The sequence below is a fragment of the Ochlerotatus camptorhynchus genome, unplaced genomic scaffold (assembly GCF_037179485.1).
Source record: "Ochlerotatus camptorhynchus isolate MF236.1 unplaced genomic scaffold, CSIRO-AGI_Acam_v1.1 ptg000139l, whole genome shotgun sequence".
NCBI classification, from domain to species: Eukaryota; Metazoa; Arthropoda; class Insecta; order Diptera; family Culicidae; genus Ochlerotatus; species Ochlerotatus camptorhynchus.
The window spans coordinates 883,387-898,972 of record NW_027040629.1 but is presented as its reverse complement, the minus strand read 5'-3'; the positions used below and the strand labels follow the sequence as shown (position 1 = coordinate 898,972).

Below are 15,586 nucleotides of genomic sequence, written 5' to 3'. Positions count from 1 at the left end.
GAAATTGTATGGAGAAAACAACTATTATGAATGGTAATGGCTCTTAACAACCCATTATTTGTAAGGTCCAGATAAAAAAAAAAAAACAAAATACATAAGGTTAAAACCGAGGTTAAAACTTTATCATACAAACGTTCATGTTAAGTTCCATAACCATTTTATCACAGACAAACAGACATAGCACTCGCAAGTTGTTCATGGAATAAGCATTTAACGGTCAATTTAAAAGTATCGCAGTTGGTAGTACCACCACCTGTGGCGCGCATAGTCAATTCCCTTGCGTTGACGTTTACACACTACCGCCATCTGTTCAGCGTACTGGTACTACCCACTACAGTGTACTCAACAGATGGCGGTAATGTTTTAGCGACGATGTCTTACGGTGAGAAATATTCAATGTGTTATGTCTGTGATTTTATTTTAAGATAAGCAAGGATTATAAACAATTTTTATCCATTGTTGGTAAGTGTGGTATATAGTGTTGGGTATGGAATAATAATCATAATTAACATAACAATACATATTGAATGTATTAAATGTCGTAAGCTTATCGATGCACCAGTAGAAACATAGGAAAATCCACGAACCCCTCATTTTATCTGTCAAACTTTCTTAGAGAATCAAAACAAACATATCAGTGCTAACATTTGAAAACGGCACAAAAGCCATTTGTAAACAAATGGTTTGTGGGCCCTTTACTCACTACTTGAAGTACACCCACGCGACACAACAGCAACATCGGGTAGGGGAAATTTTCCCCTTCCTGACGATGCTGTTGGTTTGCGTGGGCGTTCTTCGGGTAGCTAGTAAAGGGCCCACAAACCATTTGTTTACAAATGGCTTTTGCGCCGTTTTCAAATGTTAGCACTGATATTGTAGTACCAGAATTTCAACTAGAATGTGAGTTAATGAAACTCAAATCTGAGGGATTTAATTGCCCGTGTATTGCGACATCTATGAGAAAATGGCTGAATAATTTACGAATGAATACGTACCTTTCGTTTATATTCTTGACGACAAAAGTTCACCCTGTCCTGCCTTGTACAGTTAAACACAGCCCTGCAGCAGGTAAACAACCATCTGTTGACGTTTCATGTTTCATCACAAGAGTTTGATGCATTTTGCTCAAGTTAAAAATTTTAAAAAGTAATTTTTTTTGTATATTTTTGCAAAATTTCCTTAAAAAATCTTAAAAATGGACGACTTTAAACAAATAGGCAGTAAATGTAGTGTTCTAGCAACCGCGAGTGCCATTCACAAAGCGTTAAAGTTGATAACTGAGAGGAGAACCAAGACCGGCGGCAAATCCGGCTCTGCTGGAACAAATGAAGTCGAACTGTTGAAGAGTTTATGCAAGTCGGACAATCCGCAAACTGCGCAGCTTGCCGTTCAAGCGCTGTTCCATTTGGTAAGCATCGGATCGTTGGACCTGGGCCAAACGTTGGGAATTTTGGTAACGGCATTAGCCAACTCTTCACCGGCCCATTTGTCGGCCGTTGGCAATGGGATGTTTGAGCTGCTACTGCTGGATCTACGACGACGATGCTTGGCCTTGGGAGAAGAAAAGTACGTCTGCCAGTTTGATCTGAAGCCACCGCAGCATCCGCTGATATTGCTGCTTGGCACTAGGGATGTGGTTAATGTGCTATCTTTTGGTACCAAGGTCAACGAGATTTGCCATCATCATGATCAGCTGTGAGTATGGCGTGGGAGATAATGTTGGTGTTTTTTTTGTTATTAAACGAAACATTAATTACTTTGCAGCATTCGAAAGAACAGCATCGAGTTCTTGAGACCTGTTTTTTTGCATGTATTCAACAACACGGTGTTGTTTCCGGAAACTCAGAAGATGTGGCGCGCCCTGTTGATGAGTTCAGTCAACGATGAAGCTGCCGTTTCGATGATTTACGATATTGTGGCCTGGAGTAAGACTTCCACGGGGGACAAGTGTCTCTATACGAATAATCTTCTCTTAGAAGCGTTGGAATTCTACTCGCTTGAAAACAAACGGTTCGACTGTTTGCGAATGGATATTTGTCTGTATCTTGCTGCAGTTAGTAAGGAATTGATTGGTTTCAACTATGATCCTTCGGAGAATTTCTTAAAGATATTATCGACATTGCACGCCGTTAAGGGAGAGCATAAAATGATCAACTATAATAGTGTGTTGCTCATGATATTGGCCGATTTGCTGCAAAGCCTAGCTCCTGCTCATATTTTGGGCTTGATGAGAATTGTGCGTTTCCTGCTGGAGTCCGGATGTAATCGTTTGAGCCAACTCATGATTCTGGATGGCGCGGTTCAACTATTGGGACAGCAAACCTTTGTGCAAAACTATCTTGAAGATTGCAATTTTATTATGCACACAGTAGTGGGTAATAGAGGCGGAAATGAGGTTGAAGATTATTTGTTCGTTTGTCCAGCGGGCTTCTTTCATCAGGATATTGCCAAATACAGCCATTTCTGTATGTGGTGGAACAGAGTGAAAATCGGACAGCATTCAGTGACTGATTTCCTAGAAGCAATATCTCAGAACGTGAGATTCAGCGAAAAAATCGATTTGGTTATAAGGGGGTTGTTTTACATGAAGGAACTTCCGTATGAAGACTGGCGAAAGGTTTTCGATCAGCTCGTTATGTGTTCCAGATCAAGCGAAGAAAGGTGCTCCAGAATTCTAACGCCGATTCTATTCTCGCTGGCCAACGACACAAATCCACACAAACGACTTTATCTGCTGAGAAGTCTAGCATCCATGGGTGCGAAAGATCACGTGTTGGGTGTGCTGAAAGCTTTGGCGAAAGATGTGGATAGAGCGACGAGTTTGGATCTGTATCTACGGCTGTGGAAGGCTGAACCAAGAACTTATCCGTTTTTGTACGATGTTTTGAAGGACACTAGCCGTAGAGCAAAAGAGGATCCATGGGAAACGACCTTGGCCAGGACCTACACCATTCGGGAAGTTTGTTTGATCAAGTAAGAGTAGTTCTTTCTGCTGGTTCACTTAAATTAAAATTAAAATTCGTTATTGAAAACTATCAATTTCAGACCTCATCAGCACGGAGCGGACTTGGTGAACTTGTTCTCGGAAATTCTCAGCCGCCCGGAAGATGTCAACAATGAAGCAGCTGTAGCATTGGCAATCGATGCCATTGCCAGTCTCTGCGAAAATCACGTTGTCAATATTGTCTCAACTTGGAAGGTTCTCGGGTTCAAGTTCACTCACGAAAAACGACCTCGGATCATTCGCAGCCTGTGCAGATTTTTTGCCAACGTTCCTTCAATCAAGGTGAACTCTCTCGAACAGGAACGGCTAGTCAATGAAATCATCCTCAAGTTGTGGCAGTTTGTAACCGATTTCGATGATCGTGAAGTGATTGTTGCTGCACTGGAATCGTTGAAATCCTTCCCGCCGGAAATGATGAACATTTTCCACATTCCTGATATCTTCCGCCAGGGAATCCCTCTGCCTAGTGAGGATGATGATTCGCTGGAAGCGAGACGGATTCCCGGTGAATGTTGGATTCAATTGATTCATTTCGTCAACCACTCGGCTATTGAACAAGCCGGAAACTTGGTCGCTCATCACGTACACAATGAAATGCAAACCTACCGAGGAGGAGTATATCTAATGCCAGAAGGGCGACCAGAGCCAACATCCTTGCGACACTTTCCAAAGAGCAGCATCCTTGCTGCGGTCATTCACTATCTAATTAACCATGGAGGAAAAATGAACGCCTCGGATACCAACGATCTCGTTTTGTTCAATCTCCTTAGGATCGTGGCGAAAAAGTATCCCAAACCGATTCCACCACTAGATTGGTGTTTTCTGCACGAATACTTCCACCACTGTTTCGAAGCGAAAAAGTACTGCCTTCGGATTGCCATTAAACAAATGCCAGTCTCAGGAACTGCCAAACGGATAGTGGAAAACTACCTCAGCGAAGCGGTGGAAAACGACATGGAAGTGGAAGATGTCCTAGTCGTGTTGGAGTTTTTGAACGTAATCACAGAATCAGTGCAAACCGACATCTACAAGAGATACGTGCATTTGGCTTTGCAATTTTTATTGGAGCGTTCTGAGGACGTGAAAGAAAATGAGAAAAGCCCCTTCTTAACAGTTGTTGAAAATTTAAAGGCAGCTATTCTGAAGAAGACATATCAAAATGAGGAAAATTTCGAATATCTTTGCGAAACTTTGGAAAATTTGTTCAGTCGATTCAACGTTAATACACCGGTAAGTTCCTTTACTGCGTCAACCGTGGAAATGCTAATGTAATCTATCGTTTTAGACTTTCGACGAGTACGTCAAGGTGCTAAGCGTCCTACCCTCGAAACATTTGACCTCGCTTCTCAAACCCAGCACGTGGCTCGATAAACGCAATCAGACCAAACTGGAAAAAGTCATCTTCCTACAATTTTCCATCCACAAGCACAACCCGACTGCCACCGATTTGCATCTGCTGGGACTAAGCGACATACTGAAATCCATGGGTAGTTTCGAAACAGAAGCTCGGCGTTACTTCTTGCGTTCGTTTTTCGATTTTGTGCCAACCCTGGAAAATCATAAAGCTTTGAACGGATGGATCATCGAACTGATCGGTTACATTCAATCCAACCTGGCTGAACAGCAGTCTCACCAGATGAAGGAAGTTATACTGTTGCTGGATGTGTTCTTCATAGCTGTGATCAGTTTATCGGGGTATGGAGCGCTGCTGGGAAATGAGACGGTAGTGGAAAATCTAGACATGAGGTTTTCCATTTTCCCACCAAGTTTGATCATGGTGTTCCGATTGAACTTGTGGAGGGAAATTGAAAATAAGGTAAATTGCATATGATTAAGACGAGATTTCTTTGTCACTTTCACGAATGATCATTTTTATTCCAGATTTATGAATTCCTCTACCATTTGTATAACCATCCGAGTATCTCTGCACCATACGCAGAATGCTTCCGCAACGCTCTGCTGTGCTGCAAGGAACAATCGTATTTCCAACAATCTAAAGCGTGGCCCAAATTTGTTTCGCTACGTAGACTGTAAGTATAGATGACTGCCTAGTTACATTGAAATTGCTCAGCAAAGAGTTATATATTGACTTTGACATTTGTAATCGATCCATTTACGTTCCTAAAATTTTCCGAAATCCCATCAACGTTTCGCTACTAACCAAGGCTTAAATGTCGAAAAACTGAAATGTATCAATTGGTTGAAATTTAGTTATTAAGTAACGTCAAAATAAAAGCAAAAGAAAAACATCATCTGTCAAGTGCGTAAATTTTCATCTTCCATAACAATGGAGCTAAGAAACGCGTTGTACAATTTTCATTAGTTTGCATATAAAAATCAGTTTTTTTGTGATAAAAATATATATAACTGTAAGAACGTATGTATTACTAGTGATCTGATGCTTGCAATGTTACTTATTTATGTTTTAATCAATTTTTTTGACCGAAAACTTTGCGTTCCTAATTATTTCCAGAACGAAAACATGGGATCCGAAATTAAATCCAATAAAAAGTACCTAGTCTAAACCGAAGCTTAGCTTGGAAAAGCTGTTGACATGGCACGTAGAGGTGGCAATCAGTAAATTCTTTTGGCGTTCCAGAGGCCACTGGTCGGTGGAAGCTGAAATAATCAAAGCAGCGTTCACGGGGGAAGCCAACGATTTTGGCTGCGAAAGAGAAAAGGACTAATCGACTGGATTCGTTTTGCGGCAAAAGCGGGCTTTCCGGTTGATGCCCAAAGATTGAAAACATCTGTTGGATACTTTCTTCAGCTCTCTGGTAGACCTAACCCTTTTCCTGGAGGAACCCCCGGTCGTAAGTGGTTGAAGCTGTTTTTACGACGCCATCCTGAAATATCTCGATGCGTACCGAGTGCTATCTCGAAGCAACGCACTGCGGTTTTGGAGAAACAGATAAAAAACTGGTTCAGTGAAGTTGATTAATTTATAAACAATGAAAAGCTACAGCAAGTTCTTGCGAAGCCAGCATGTGTGTTTTTATGGACGAATCGGCAGTTAGGATGGTTCCGACAAAAGAGCAGGTTTTTGCCAACACTGGAGAAACATATATTCACACAAACAACGGAAACTCCGAGAAGGAAAGTTTTCCCGCTTTGTTTGCGGCCAACGCCGCCGGGACGCTTGCTCCGCCGTTTATTCTTTTCCCTTACAAGCAACGTCTTCCGGCGGAAATCGCGCGGAGAGCACCACCAGGTTGGGCTGTTGGAAGAAATCAATCAGGATGGATGACTCAAGAAACATTTTTTGAATATTTGAAGAATGTATTTGTACCAAGGTTGAAAAGACAGAAATACCGCTACCAATTATTGTTTTTGTGGATGGTCATTCCTCTCACGTATCGTACCAGACTGTTGAATATTGTCGCACGAACCAGATCTCTCTGATTTTCTTGTTCCCGAATTCGACACACGTACTCCAGTCATTGGACGTATCCTTTTTTATACCATTGAAGGTCCACTGGAACAGACATCTTATTGAGTATTGGACCTTTCATGCTGGTGAGTCCTTGCCAAAGCATGAAAATGCACTGCTCTTGGAAAAAGTGGTTGATAATATGAAGAACTTGAAACCCATACTTGTAAATAGTTTCCGCAAGTGTGGAATCGTGCCGTGGGATCCTAATGCGGTTAACTATCAAATGCTTCTTCAAGAGCAAGATAAGCCCACACTCAAAAAATTCTACACGTTAATGCTACGTGAAAAATCACGTAGATCTCAATACGTATATTTTTTGCGAGTTTACCTGACGCAAGTAGAATTTAGTTATCAGTATTTGATGTTCATAAGGAACACATTTCATATCCACTTTTTTATCCCATAACATTTACGTGAAAATCACATACGTTGAAGGCACTCTTTTGACAGCTTGACCTTCACGTACATGCTACGTGCTTTACATGTATGAAAAAATAAGAAACATGGCCACTCTGCAGTACATACTGCAAGAGGTGTTAGCTGATTTACAGATTTTGAACGGTAAAAGTTATTTTATTGTATAAATAATGTGGTATAATTTGTATTATTTGTTTTACAGAGTTTGAATTGAATTTTTCGAGTTACAGGACATAACTACGGACCAAATTCCAAAGTTCTTCGAACCTTCCAACTAAAACAATTTGGAAGTACTCTGTACTCTGAGTTAATTTACACGCCACCTCAGCCAGTAACATAAACAGAAGGAAAACAGTGTTCCCGCGAGTCCACAAGAACTTACTCCAAACCTATAGATTATTCCAGCAATGAAATTTCCGGTGAAACCTTCCACTCCATCAGCTGTCCCCAAAGCAATTCCAAAACAATTAAGTTGAAACTCCACCGGCATCCCCTGCCCCAGTATCAGCGTTTCATCGCCTTCGCCGTGATCATCCTGCGTTCGAAAATCTCCCTCAAAGATCCGGGCGACTTGCTGTTCATGTTCATGGAACTGTTCCATCTTACGAAGCGGCCAGAAATAGGCAGAATGCAGAATCACAAAATAATGTTATCCAAGGTGAAAAAAAAGGTTCATGGCTATTGCAATGTGTTAGTTTAATGAATGCAATAAATAATAATGAGATAATTAACGCAAGTATTGAAGTATTTACTTTACATAAATCAATGAAATTCTATAGAAAAGTAAGTACTATTCATCCAAAAATAATATATTCTTCATTTGGTTTTAATTTAAATTATACCATGATTCCATTTAAAATCTACTGAAATAACTCGTTGTTAATACTGAAATTTCACGTAGCTTCTACGTGAAACTCCAATGTTAAAATTTAGAATGGAAGCTTTCTTCACTACATGGAAGTCACGTATTACGTGAAAAGTGCGATGGAAAAAATCCACATATGTTTTCACGTAGCATTAACGTGTAGAATTTTTTGAGTGCAATAATGAGAGGGACGGGCGTATTCAACCGGACAGCAGCGAAACTATTAAGGAAAACAATTTACTGCGGGGTTTTGAATCGCACCTCAAGGTTGGACAGCTAAAACTATTTGAGAAACATCAGTAAGCCTTGATTTGGCCGGGTCCTGCAAATGATACCAACCAGTTCTATGTTAGGCAGGAGATGAAAAAAAGGCAGAGTCGATTTCTAATAAGCATGATAATCAAACAGACGGTTTTTATGGTTTCGGAAATGATGAAATTGAAAGTACCAATTCCTGAATACGTTTTTAGAAGTACCTGATGGGTTAATTATAAATATTGATTCAATTTTAGATGATCGGATGCGGATGCGGACACATTTCAGATCACAGAGAGTCCAAGCAATGACGAATCCGTCAGATTTTCGGAAGAACAAGAAGAAAGTGATAATCTTGAAGAACCTCCGGGAGGGCCAACAGAGACAGAAAACCTTCGGTGTTTAACGTGTGTCGTGCCTCCGGTGGATATTATTACAGTACAACAGGGTCCCGGGTTTGACGGTATATTCAACTTGATTTTGAAGAGACTCAGCATGAAAGTGCAGTCTCTTCTAACCGCTATCTTCAACAAATTTTTGGAACTACTTTCCAAGCATCTGGAAATTAGCAAAAATCGTACCAATCCGCAAAACCGGAAATGATCCAACATTGTCTTCAAGCTACAGACCAATCAGTCTCCTTTCAGCGCTGAGCAAATTGTTCGAGAAACTCATTCTCAATCGTTTGCTCAAGTTTGTCGAGGAAAACAACAGCAGCGGAGTACCTGTTCCTATAGAAAATTAAATTTAAGTTTACCTAGTTTCTAAGTGAAAATGTACCTGTGTTAATATATATTCGGTAAATGCGATGTTTTCTTCAGTCGAGTATTAGTACAAGACACTGAAGAAGTCTGCACATTGTAGACGAAATACGCGTATCTGTCAAGGATAAGCAAATAAAGTAGTGGAATTAAATGGAAAATACTAATCCTTCTCTCTCTCATTATACATGTATTCCACTAAGACGCCCACATTCATCAGGGACATTCTCCTTCCGGAACAGTTTGGATTCAGAAAGGGGCACTCCACCAATCATCAGCTAGTACGGGTGATGAATAACATCCGAAGTAACAAAGCTGTATCCTAGTCCACAGCCATGGCCTTGCTAGACGTCGGAAAGACGTTTGACAATGTTTGGCATGACGGACTTGTGTACAAGCTTTGTAACTTCAACTTCCCATTACATCGGTGAGGGTTGCGTGTTTTCCCTGTTCGCAGATGATACCGCAATAGCCGTCAAGGGAAGGATGCCTCGCAAAATAACGAACAAACTTCAACGATGCCTTAACGCCTTTGCTGATTATGCCACCACGTGGAAAATCAATATCAATGCCTCCAAAACACAAGCGATCATATTCCTCCATAGGCAATCGCCCAAACTGAAACCGGCTCTATCTTGTACTGTAATCATGGATGGCACAAGGGTTGAGTGGTCTGCCGAAGTAACTTATCTCAGTATGTTGTTCGATGAAAAGCTCCTCTTCCGTTCGCATGTAGAGAAAACTGTAGTCAAGTGTTCTACCTTGGTTAGGTGTCTGTATCCGCTGATTTGCCGCAGATCCCGCCTCTCAATGGTGAACAAACTGGCTGTCTACAAACAAATCATAGCACCTGCGATCCTCTACGCAGCTCCGGTGTGGGAATCATGTGCACAGACTCACAGGAACAAAATCCAGGTCGCTCAGAATAGAGTGCTGAGGATGGTACTTGATCGTCCCTTCGATACTAGAATAACAAATTAACATGAAGAGGCAGGCATTGCCAAGCTACATTCCAGAATTAACGAAATTAAGACTAAATTTACACAAAAATGTAATATCTCAGAACATGCTTTGATAAGCAACTTGTATATAGTAGATTAGGTGTATATAGTAGTTGTAAGTTAGTTGTAGTTGTAAGTAGTATCTATAAGTAGTCTCCTTTTTCAAATTTAAAACAAACCAATCCCACCAAGGTGGTCATTCTTAAAACAGGCCTGATAGGACTAGGAACTGTAAATAATAATTAAAATCTCAAATGTACTAAAGTTGAAAAGACGCATCTGTGTCACTTGAAAATTCATACATGTAAACCACACAAACACATGTGCAAGAAATAAAGATCATTTAACGTCAAAAAAGTACCTCTGGTCATAACGCTTCGGACGGCGTGGCACTGGTTCCTGAAGCAAGCAAGAGCAGGTCAGCGGTTAATGTGGTGCTTACATCTATGCGAATTTGGTAGCGCTAGTGTACTAGCACTGTGCAAAAAAGTAGCCAGCATAATGTAAGCAGGGTATCAGCGTCTACCAGGATGTGCTGGTTGGCTAGATCACTAGCGCTAGCAAATCAGCACAGATGTGAACACCCCTAGAGGTGGATCACGGCGTGATCACCTTGACAACCCGCGATGGGGTCGAAGGAGACTTGGGTTCAACTAGATCGAAACGCGGAAATTATTTTTACAAAACACCCTCCCTCGATTATATCTCCTATAATGACAACTGAAATAGACAAGAATTTTGGCGATCACTTTTTTTCCCATAAATAACAATTAACAAACTACAATTTAAGTAAACAAACTACACTTAAATCAAATTAATTCCATTAATGTTTTAACCCCCTTCTGCTCAGAAAGCCAAAACATTCAAATTTGAGAAAAAAAAAATCGCTCACGGTGATGACATTCTGTTTGTGATTTATTAACAACTCACTGTAAAACATATCTGGTACCTCTATATTTGCAAGTAGATTAACAGCCGAAGTCCATCCTTTTCTACATATTCTGCACAAAATATACTTTCTGCCCCACCCTACTCATAAAAAACGAGAAAAAAAGAGAAAGTTCGGTGTTTTCATGCCTTCGGTTTATTTACAATTTCCTATGCGCACATCAACATGCTTTCTGTTTACTTTCCTAGTCACAACTTTCATAAACAGAGCATAGAGCAAGTAGATGAATTCTCATATGATTTGAGGCAACTAAAACTGGCTAGTTTCACACTTAGAAAATAGTACCGAACTCGGTTCAATTTCAACCGAGTTTTTATCTGCTGAACGCTCGGTAGTCTGTTCGGTTCAAAAAGAAACAACCGAGTGTTCGTTAAAGTTTCTTTTCCCACAACCTGTCAAACTAACCGAAAAAACTCGGTTGACAAAAAGTCAATTCAAGCAGGAATAACCGAACATCGGTTTACCCAAGTATTACCGAACGCTGTCAAACAAACCGACTCACCGGTTGCAATCACGGAATTCGGTTCTTTTTGACAGCGCTCAAATCCAAAAACTTACGATGTTTCGAATCAGAAGTAAAACTAGTTTTTTTTTTTAATGAGATGCATGATTTATATTATATTTGTCAGATGTTGTTTTAATGCATAAATATGCTTTGTATGTACTAACTATTGACAACAAACTTGAGACGAACCGGAAAATTATGGCTCACCTGTGCGGGGGGAAAGAGAGGGTTAACCCCCTTGAGGGAAACAAAAAACTTCTCACACGTCGTGATAATGCCTCCTGCATGGAATTCAATCAAACATGCAGTTCCTCCAGAAGTTTTTCCATTTTCAAATCAAATTCACCGTGTGACACTAACGAAAAAACACGTCTTGCGAAAAAAACACAACGCGCACCAGCGAGAAAAAATGGCTGACGATATTTGGTTTAGCTGAAAACCGAGTTTCGGTTAAAATTTCCGTCGTGAAGTTGAACCGAAGTTGTGAGTTTGACGTTTGAGAAAGTTTAGCGAATATTCGGTTCAGTTTACCGAGTTTTCTCGGTTTTCAAGTACCGAACTGGTAAATATCGCTACTTTACCGTACTTTTCGGTTCAGTCTTCATTCCTATCTGTCAAATTTAACCGAAATTTGGGTTTGACTAGGAAAATACGCCTAAAAACATATTTTTACACGAATTCTTCGGTTCGTTGTTGGTAACCGATGTAGTTCGGTAGAAAATTAAACCGACTTCGGTATTATTTTCTAAGTGTGTTCCTAAGGTTTTCCGGAAATTGACTGGATGTGGCCAGCGTGATCCTGTTGAATTTTAATGTGATTCAATGTTTTTAGACCTCAAGTGATACAATTGAACTAGTTTTTGAATTCTAATGTGAATTGAGGTGTCACATGATAAGTTTTATTCGTTTGAGGTCGCAACTAGCCTCATGCCTATCCGGAGATGAAATAGCCATAGGCTAAAAATATCCTTAAGGGGAAGCAGACCGCTCCGAAAAAAAAATTACGTTTTGATTTTTCTAAAAATATTGAAAAAAAAGTATCAAAAATCTAAAAAAATCACATTTTTTCTAATTTTTTAAAGAAAATTCACGTGCAAAAACATGTTTTATAAGTCATTATGGCATAAAGTTGGACTCAAAAAACCACAAAACATCAACTTTTCGATTTTTCTGAGAGTCCAATTTTTTTTCATGATGGGATAGAAAATTTTTTTTGCATTTAATTTTTGACAAAAATCTAAGGAAGAAACTGATTTTCTTGGATTTTTGATAATTTTTCCCAATATTTTTAGAAAAATAAAAACGTACCGAAAATATTTTTTTATTTTTGGGCCGGTGAGCTTCCCCTTAATAAAGAGCTTAAAAAAAAAGGAGTCTCATGCCTCATATAAACCGCAGCATGTTCCGGACATATTTCCGGAACCGGTTGACCGATTCCAAAAAATATGTGCTCTATGTGACCATAATACCTTTAATTTAGCGGCTCTTTATTGGTTTATGACACTCGGCCCTGTGGGTTCTTTAGCATACAAATGGTACTTTATATAATTGGTCCAATTCATTGCTGAATAAAAACGTTCAATATAACCCTATTATGAGAACATCATTCATTCTTTAGTAATATTAGAAACTAGAAAGGTAGACACACATTTTTCATGTCCATATGCTATATTCATAAAATAAAACATGGCATACATTTAGGTCCAACCAAAATCCATTACCCTACACCGGGGTAAGTTCCATTACCCCCTATCTCTTAGCGGAAGTGAATAATCACTGAGATTATTTCTAATGCAGTCGAATTTCGCTCGTTGGGCTATTTTTAAGTGGGCTACGTTTTAGTTGGGCTGTAGCCCACCTAAATCGATGTCAAACGTCATTTCTGACATTGCAGATTTATTTTCGAGGGGCTGGATGCTAAACGATTTTGATGATAATAGACAATCGATGTATCCGCAAGCAATTTTCAACTTTGACAGCTCAGCCCAAGTAACGAAAGCCTTTCACTAATAGTACGTTCAGACTACAGAGTTATAACATGTTATAGCGCTATCTTGATGGTGGTTTCTGTGTTGCAATTAGTTGACAACCGTTATAACATGTTATAACTCTCCAGTCTGGACAGCGTTTAAAGCGCTGGCCAGACTGAGCAGTTATAACATGTTATAACAGTTGTCAAATAATCGCACCACAGAAACCACCATCAAGATAGCGCTATAACATGTTATAACTCTGTAGTCTGAACGTACTATAAGTGGGCTATGCGTTTAACCCAACGAGCGAAAGTTGACTGTAGGGGAACTGGGGGTAAAATGAACACCCTAAGCAATTCCACCGTTTTCTCTTTTATAAACTAATAATATATTTGTCTTACTGCGTAAAATTAAGCTTCCCTTCATATTTAAAATAGTGGACTATAGCAATGTATGAAAAACAACAAGTTTTCAATATAATTCCTGTATTTCCACCAGCTCATAATACAAGGCTGATTTTTTATATGCGGGTAAAATGAACATGTATTGGGGGTAAAATGAACATACAGTGGGGGTAATATGAACAGATGCTGGGGGTAAAATGAAGATGTAGTGGGGGCATAATTAACAAAGAGAGGGAGTTATTTGCTCCAGTGCGGGGGGGGGGGGGTAGTTAACATTATTTTATATAGTTATCTTTCAATGATTACGTAAACTGTAAATATTTAACATAGCTTTAGAAACAACATTGCAACGTTTTCAAAATGAATGCCGGGAAATGCCGAGTTCGCCAGTACTTTCCACGAATAAATTAAACATCTAGTAGGGGAATTTACGTATTCTCGGCAACCTAAGCAGCGACGTTCTTTCTATAGCCTTTTTCTCTAAGGAACGCACATATATGCAGTATTGGTTTGTTTACAATCTTTTGCTGCCAGCTGTTCTAACAATTTCAGTCGAAAGAATTGTCAAAAACTGTTTTGAAACGCTTTTACAAAGCTCCAATCTTCTCTAGTGAGAGCGAGTATTGTCGGCAACCAGTTTTTCTTCGGCAACCGTTCCATTTGAACTGCATGTAAATCTGCTGTTCTATTATCGGCAACTCGGCAAATCAGCTACAATTTGTAGTGCGTGTGTTGCATTTCAAGAAAACCTTGCTAGATTGCTTTTTTTCTGTGGTAAAAATATAGTCAAATTGAAGCTGAAAGCATAAAGAATCGTTTGTATGCATTCAGCAAAGTGTTTTCGTAAGAAAATCCAGTGAAAATAGTGTTTCAATTTGGGTTGCCGAAAATAGTCTGTCATGCCGAAGCCGTCATTTCCCCTATTAAAATTAGGCAGACATGATAAGTTTTCCTCATAGAAGCTGTTTATCATAAAAAAAAAACATTATGGTAAAATGGTAAAAAAACGGTAATTAAGGTAAGGTACAAAACCATTTATTCAATCAGTAATAATTCATGGAACAAATCAAAATAATAAGTCGTAATTCAACAATCAACATATCATATGCGACATCGAAAACCATCATCGTTGCTACATTTAGCATGAAACCAATTCAAACAGGCGAAGCATTTCCTCCACCCACTTGAATCAGAAAAAGAATCACCACACAATTCGCATAAGGTATCTTCGCAACGTTCATCCGATATTTGAAATTTAACTTGCTTCTTTAATAGTTATCGCCCTTTCTTGATCGACTTGATGGTTTTTGTTGCCTCAGCTGTAGCCATGTCTTGACGGTAGCTTTCGGTGGTTATCTCGACTGCCTTTTCCGATTTACGCTTTCGTTTTGTTACTCTAGGAATAGACATCTTCGGCAAAGGTAAAATTCGTGACGGTGTGATGTTGAATGATGAGTTCGGAGACGTTTCAGAAACTGGATCAACTTGAGCGACAACAGAAGAATCTGGTCTACCAATATCGTGGTGTTCTGGTGGAACAACTGAATCAATGGTAAAAACCGGAAGTGTTACTTGCTGCACTGTGGATTCATCAACTACCATCGGACTTGTCACTGTGATTAATGTTACAGTAATGGTTTCTGGTTGATCTGTAACTTCAGCTGGAGCAAAGGCATCATCACTGAAGACATTTTGATTGTATGGCCTAATACCACTTTTCCGAAAACCACTCGTGGCCACACTAGCAGAAGCAGCCTTGAGAAAAGCGGCACCCATCAATTCGGAGACGTCATATAGTCCAATGGTTCATCCAAGGTATTGACACATGAAGTCCTCAGAAGCTCTCGCGTAGTAACTTTTAAATGGTCCCATAAAAGCCACATCCAAGGGCTGCATTTTGTTACTGCAATGTGGCGGCAACACGAGAACTGTAACAAAATTAGCACGAGCTCTTTCAGCAAATGCCAGATTTTTGGTGTGGGAGCTGTGACCATCAATTATCAGGAGTGCAGGGTTTTC

The 15,586-nt window shown here is 39.7% G+C and overlaps 1 protein-coding gene across 1 annotated transcript; it reads left to right on the top strand.

Moving 5' to 3' along the window:
* The first annotated feature begins 1,115 nt into the window (after window positions 1-1,115).
* LOC135700602 (focadhesin) lies at window positions 1,116-5,076 on the top strand. The gene is made up of 5 exons (XM_065221142.1): window positions 1,116-1,695; window positions 1,765-2,973; window positions 3,046-4,234; window positions 4,290-4,820; window positions 4,886-5,076. The coding sequence occupies exons 1-5, from the start codon at window positions 1,196-1,198 to the stop codon at window positions 5,036-5,038; spliced, it is 3,582 nt and encodes a 1,193-aa protein (XP_065077214.1). The 5' UTR covers window positions 1,116-1,195; the 3' UTR covers window positions 5,039-5,076.
* Window positions 5,077-15,586: the final 10,510 nt, after the last annotated feature.

Coding starts and splice junctions, on each gene's coding strand:
- LOC135700602 (XM_065221142.1), top strand. CDS start 1,196: ATGGACGACTTTAAACAAATAGGCAGTAAATGTAGTGTTCTAGCAACC. Junction 1,696..1,764: donor TGCCATCATCATGATCAGCT/GTGAGTATGGCG, acceptor ATTACTTTGCAG/CATTCGAAAGAACAGCATCG. Junction 4,821..4,885: donor GGAGGGAAATTGAAAATAAG/GTAAATTGCATA, acceptor TTTTTATTCCAG/ATTTATGAATTCCTCTACCA.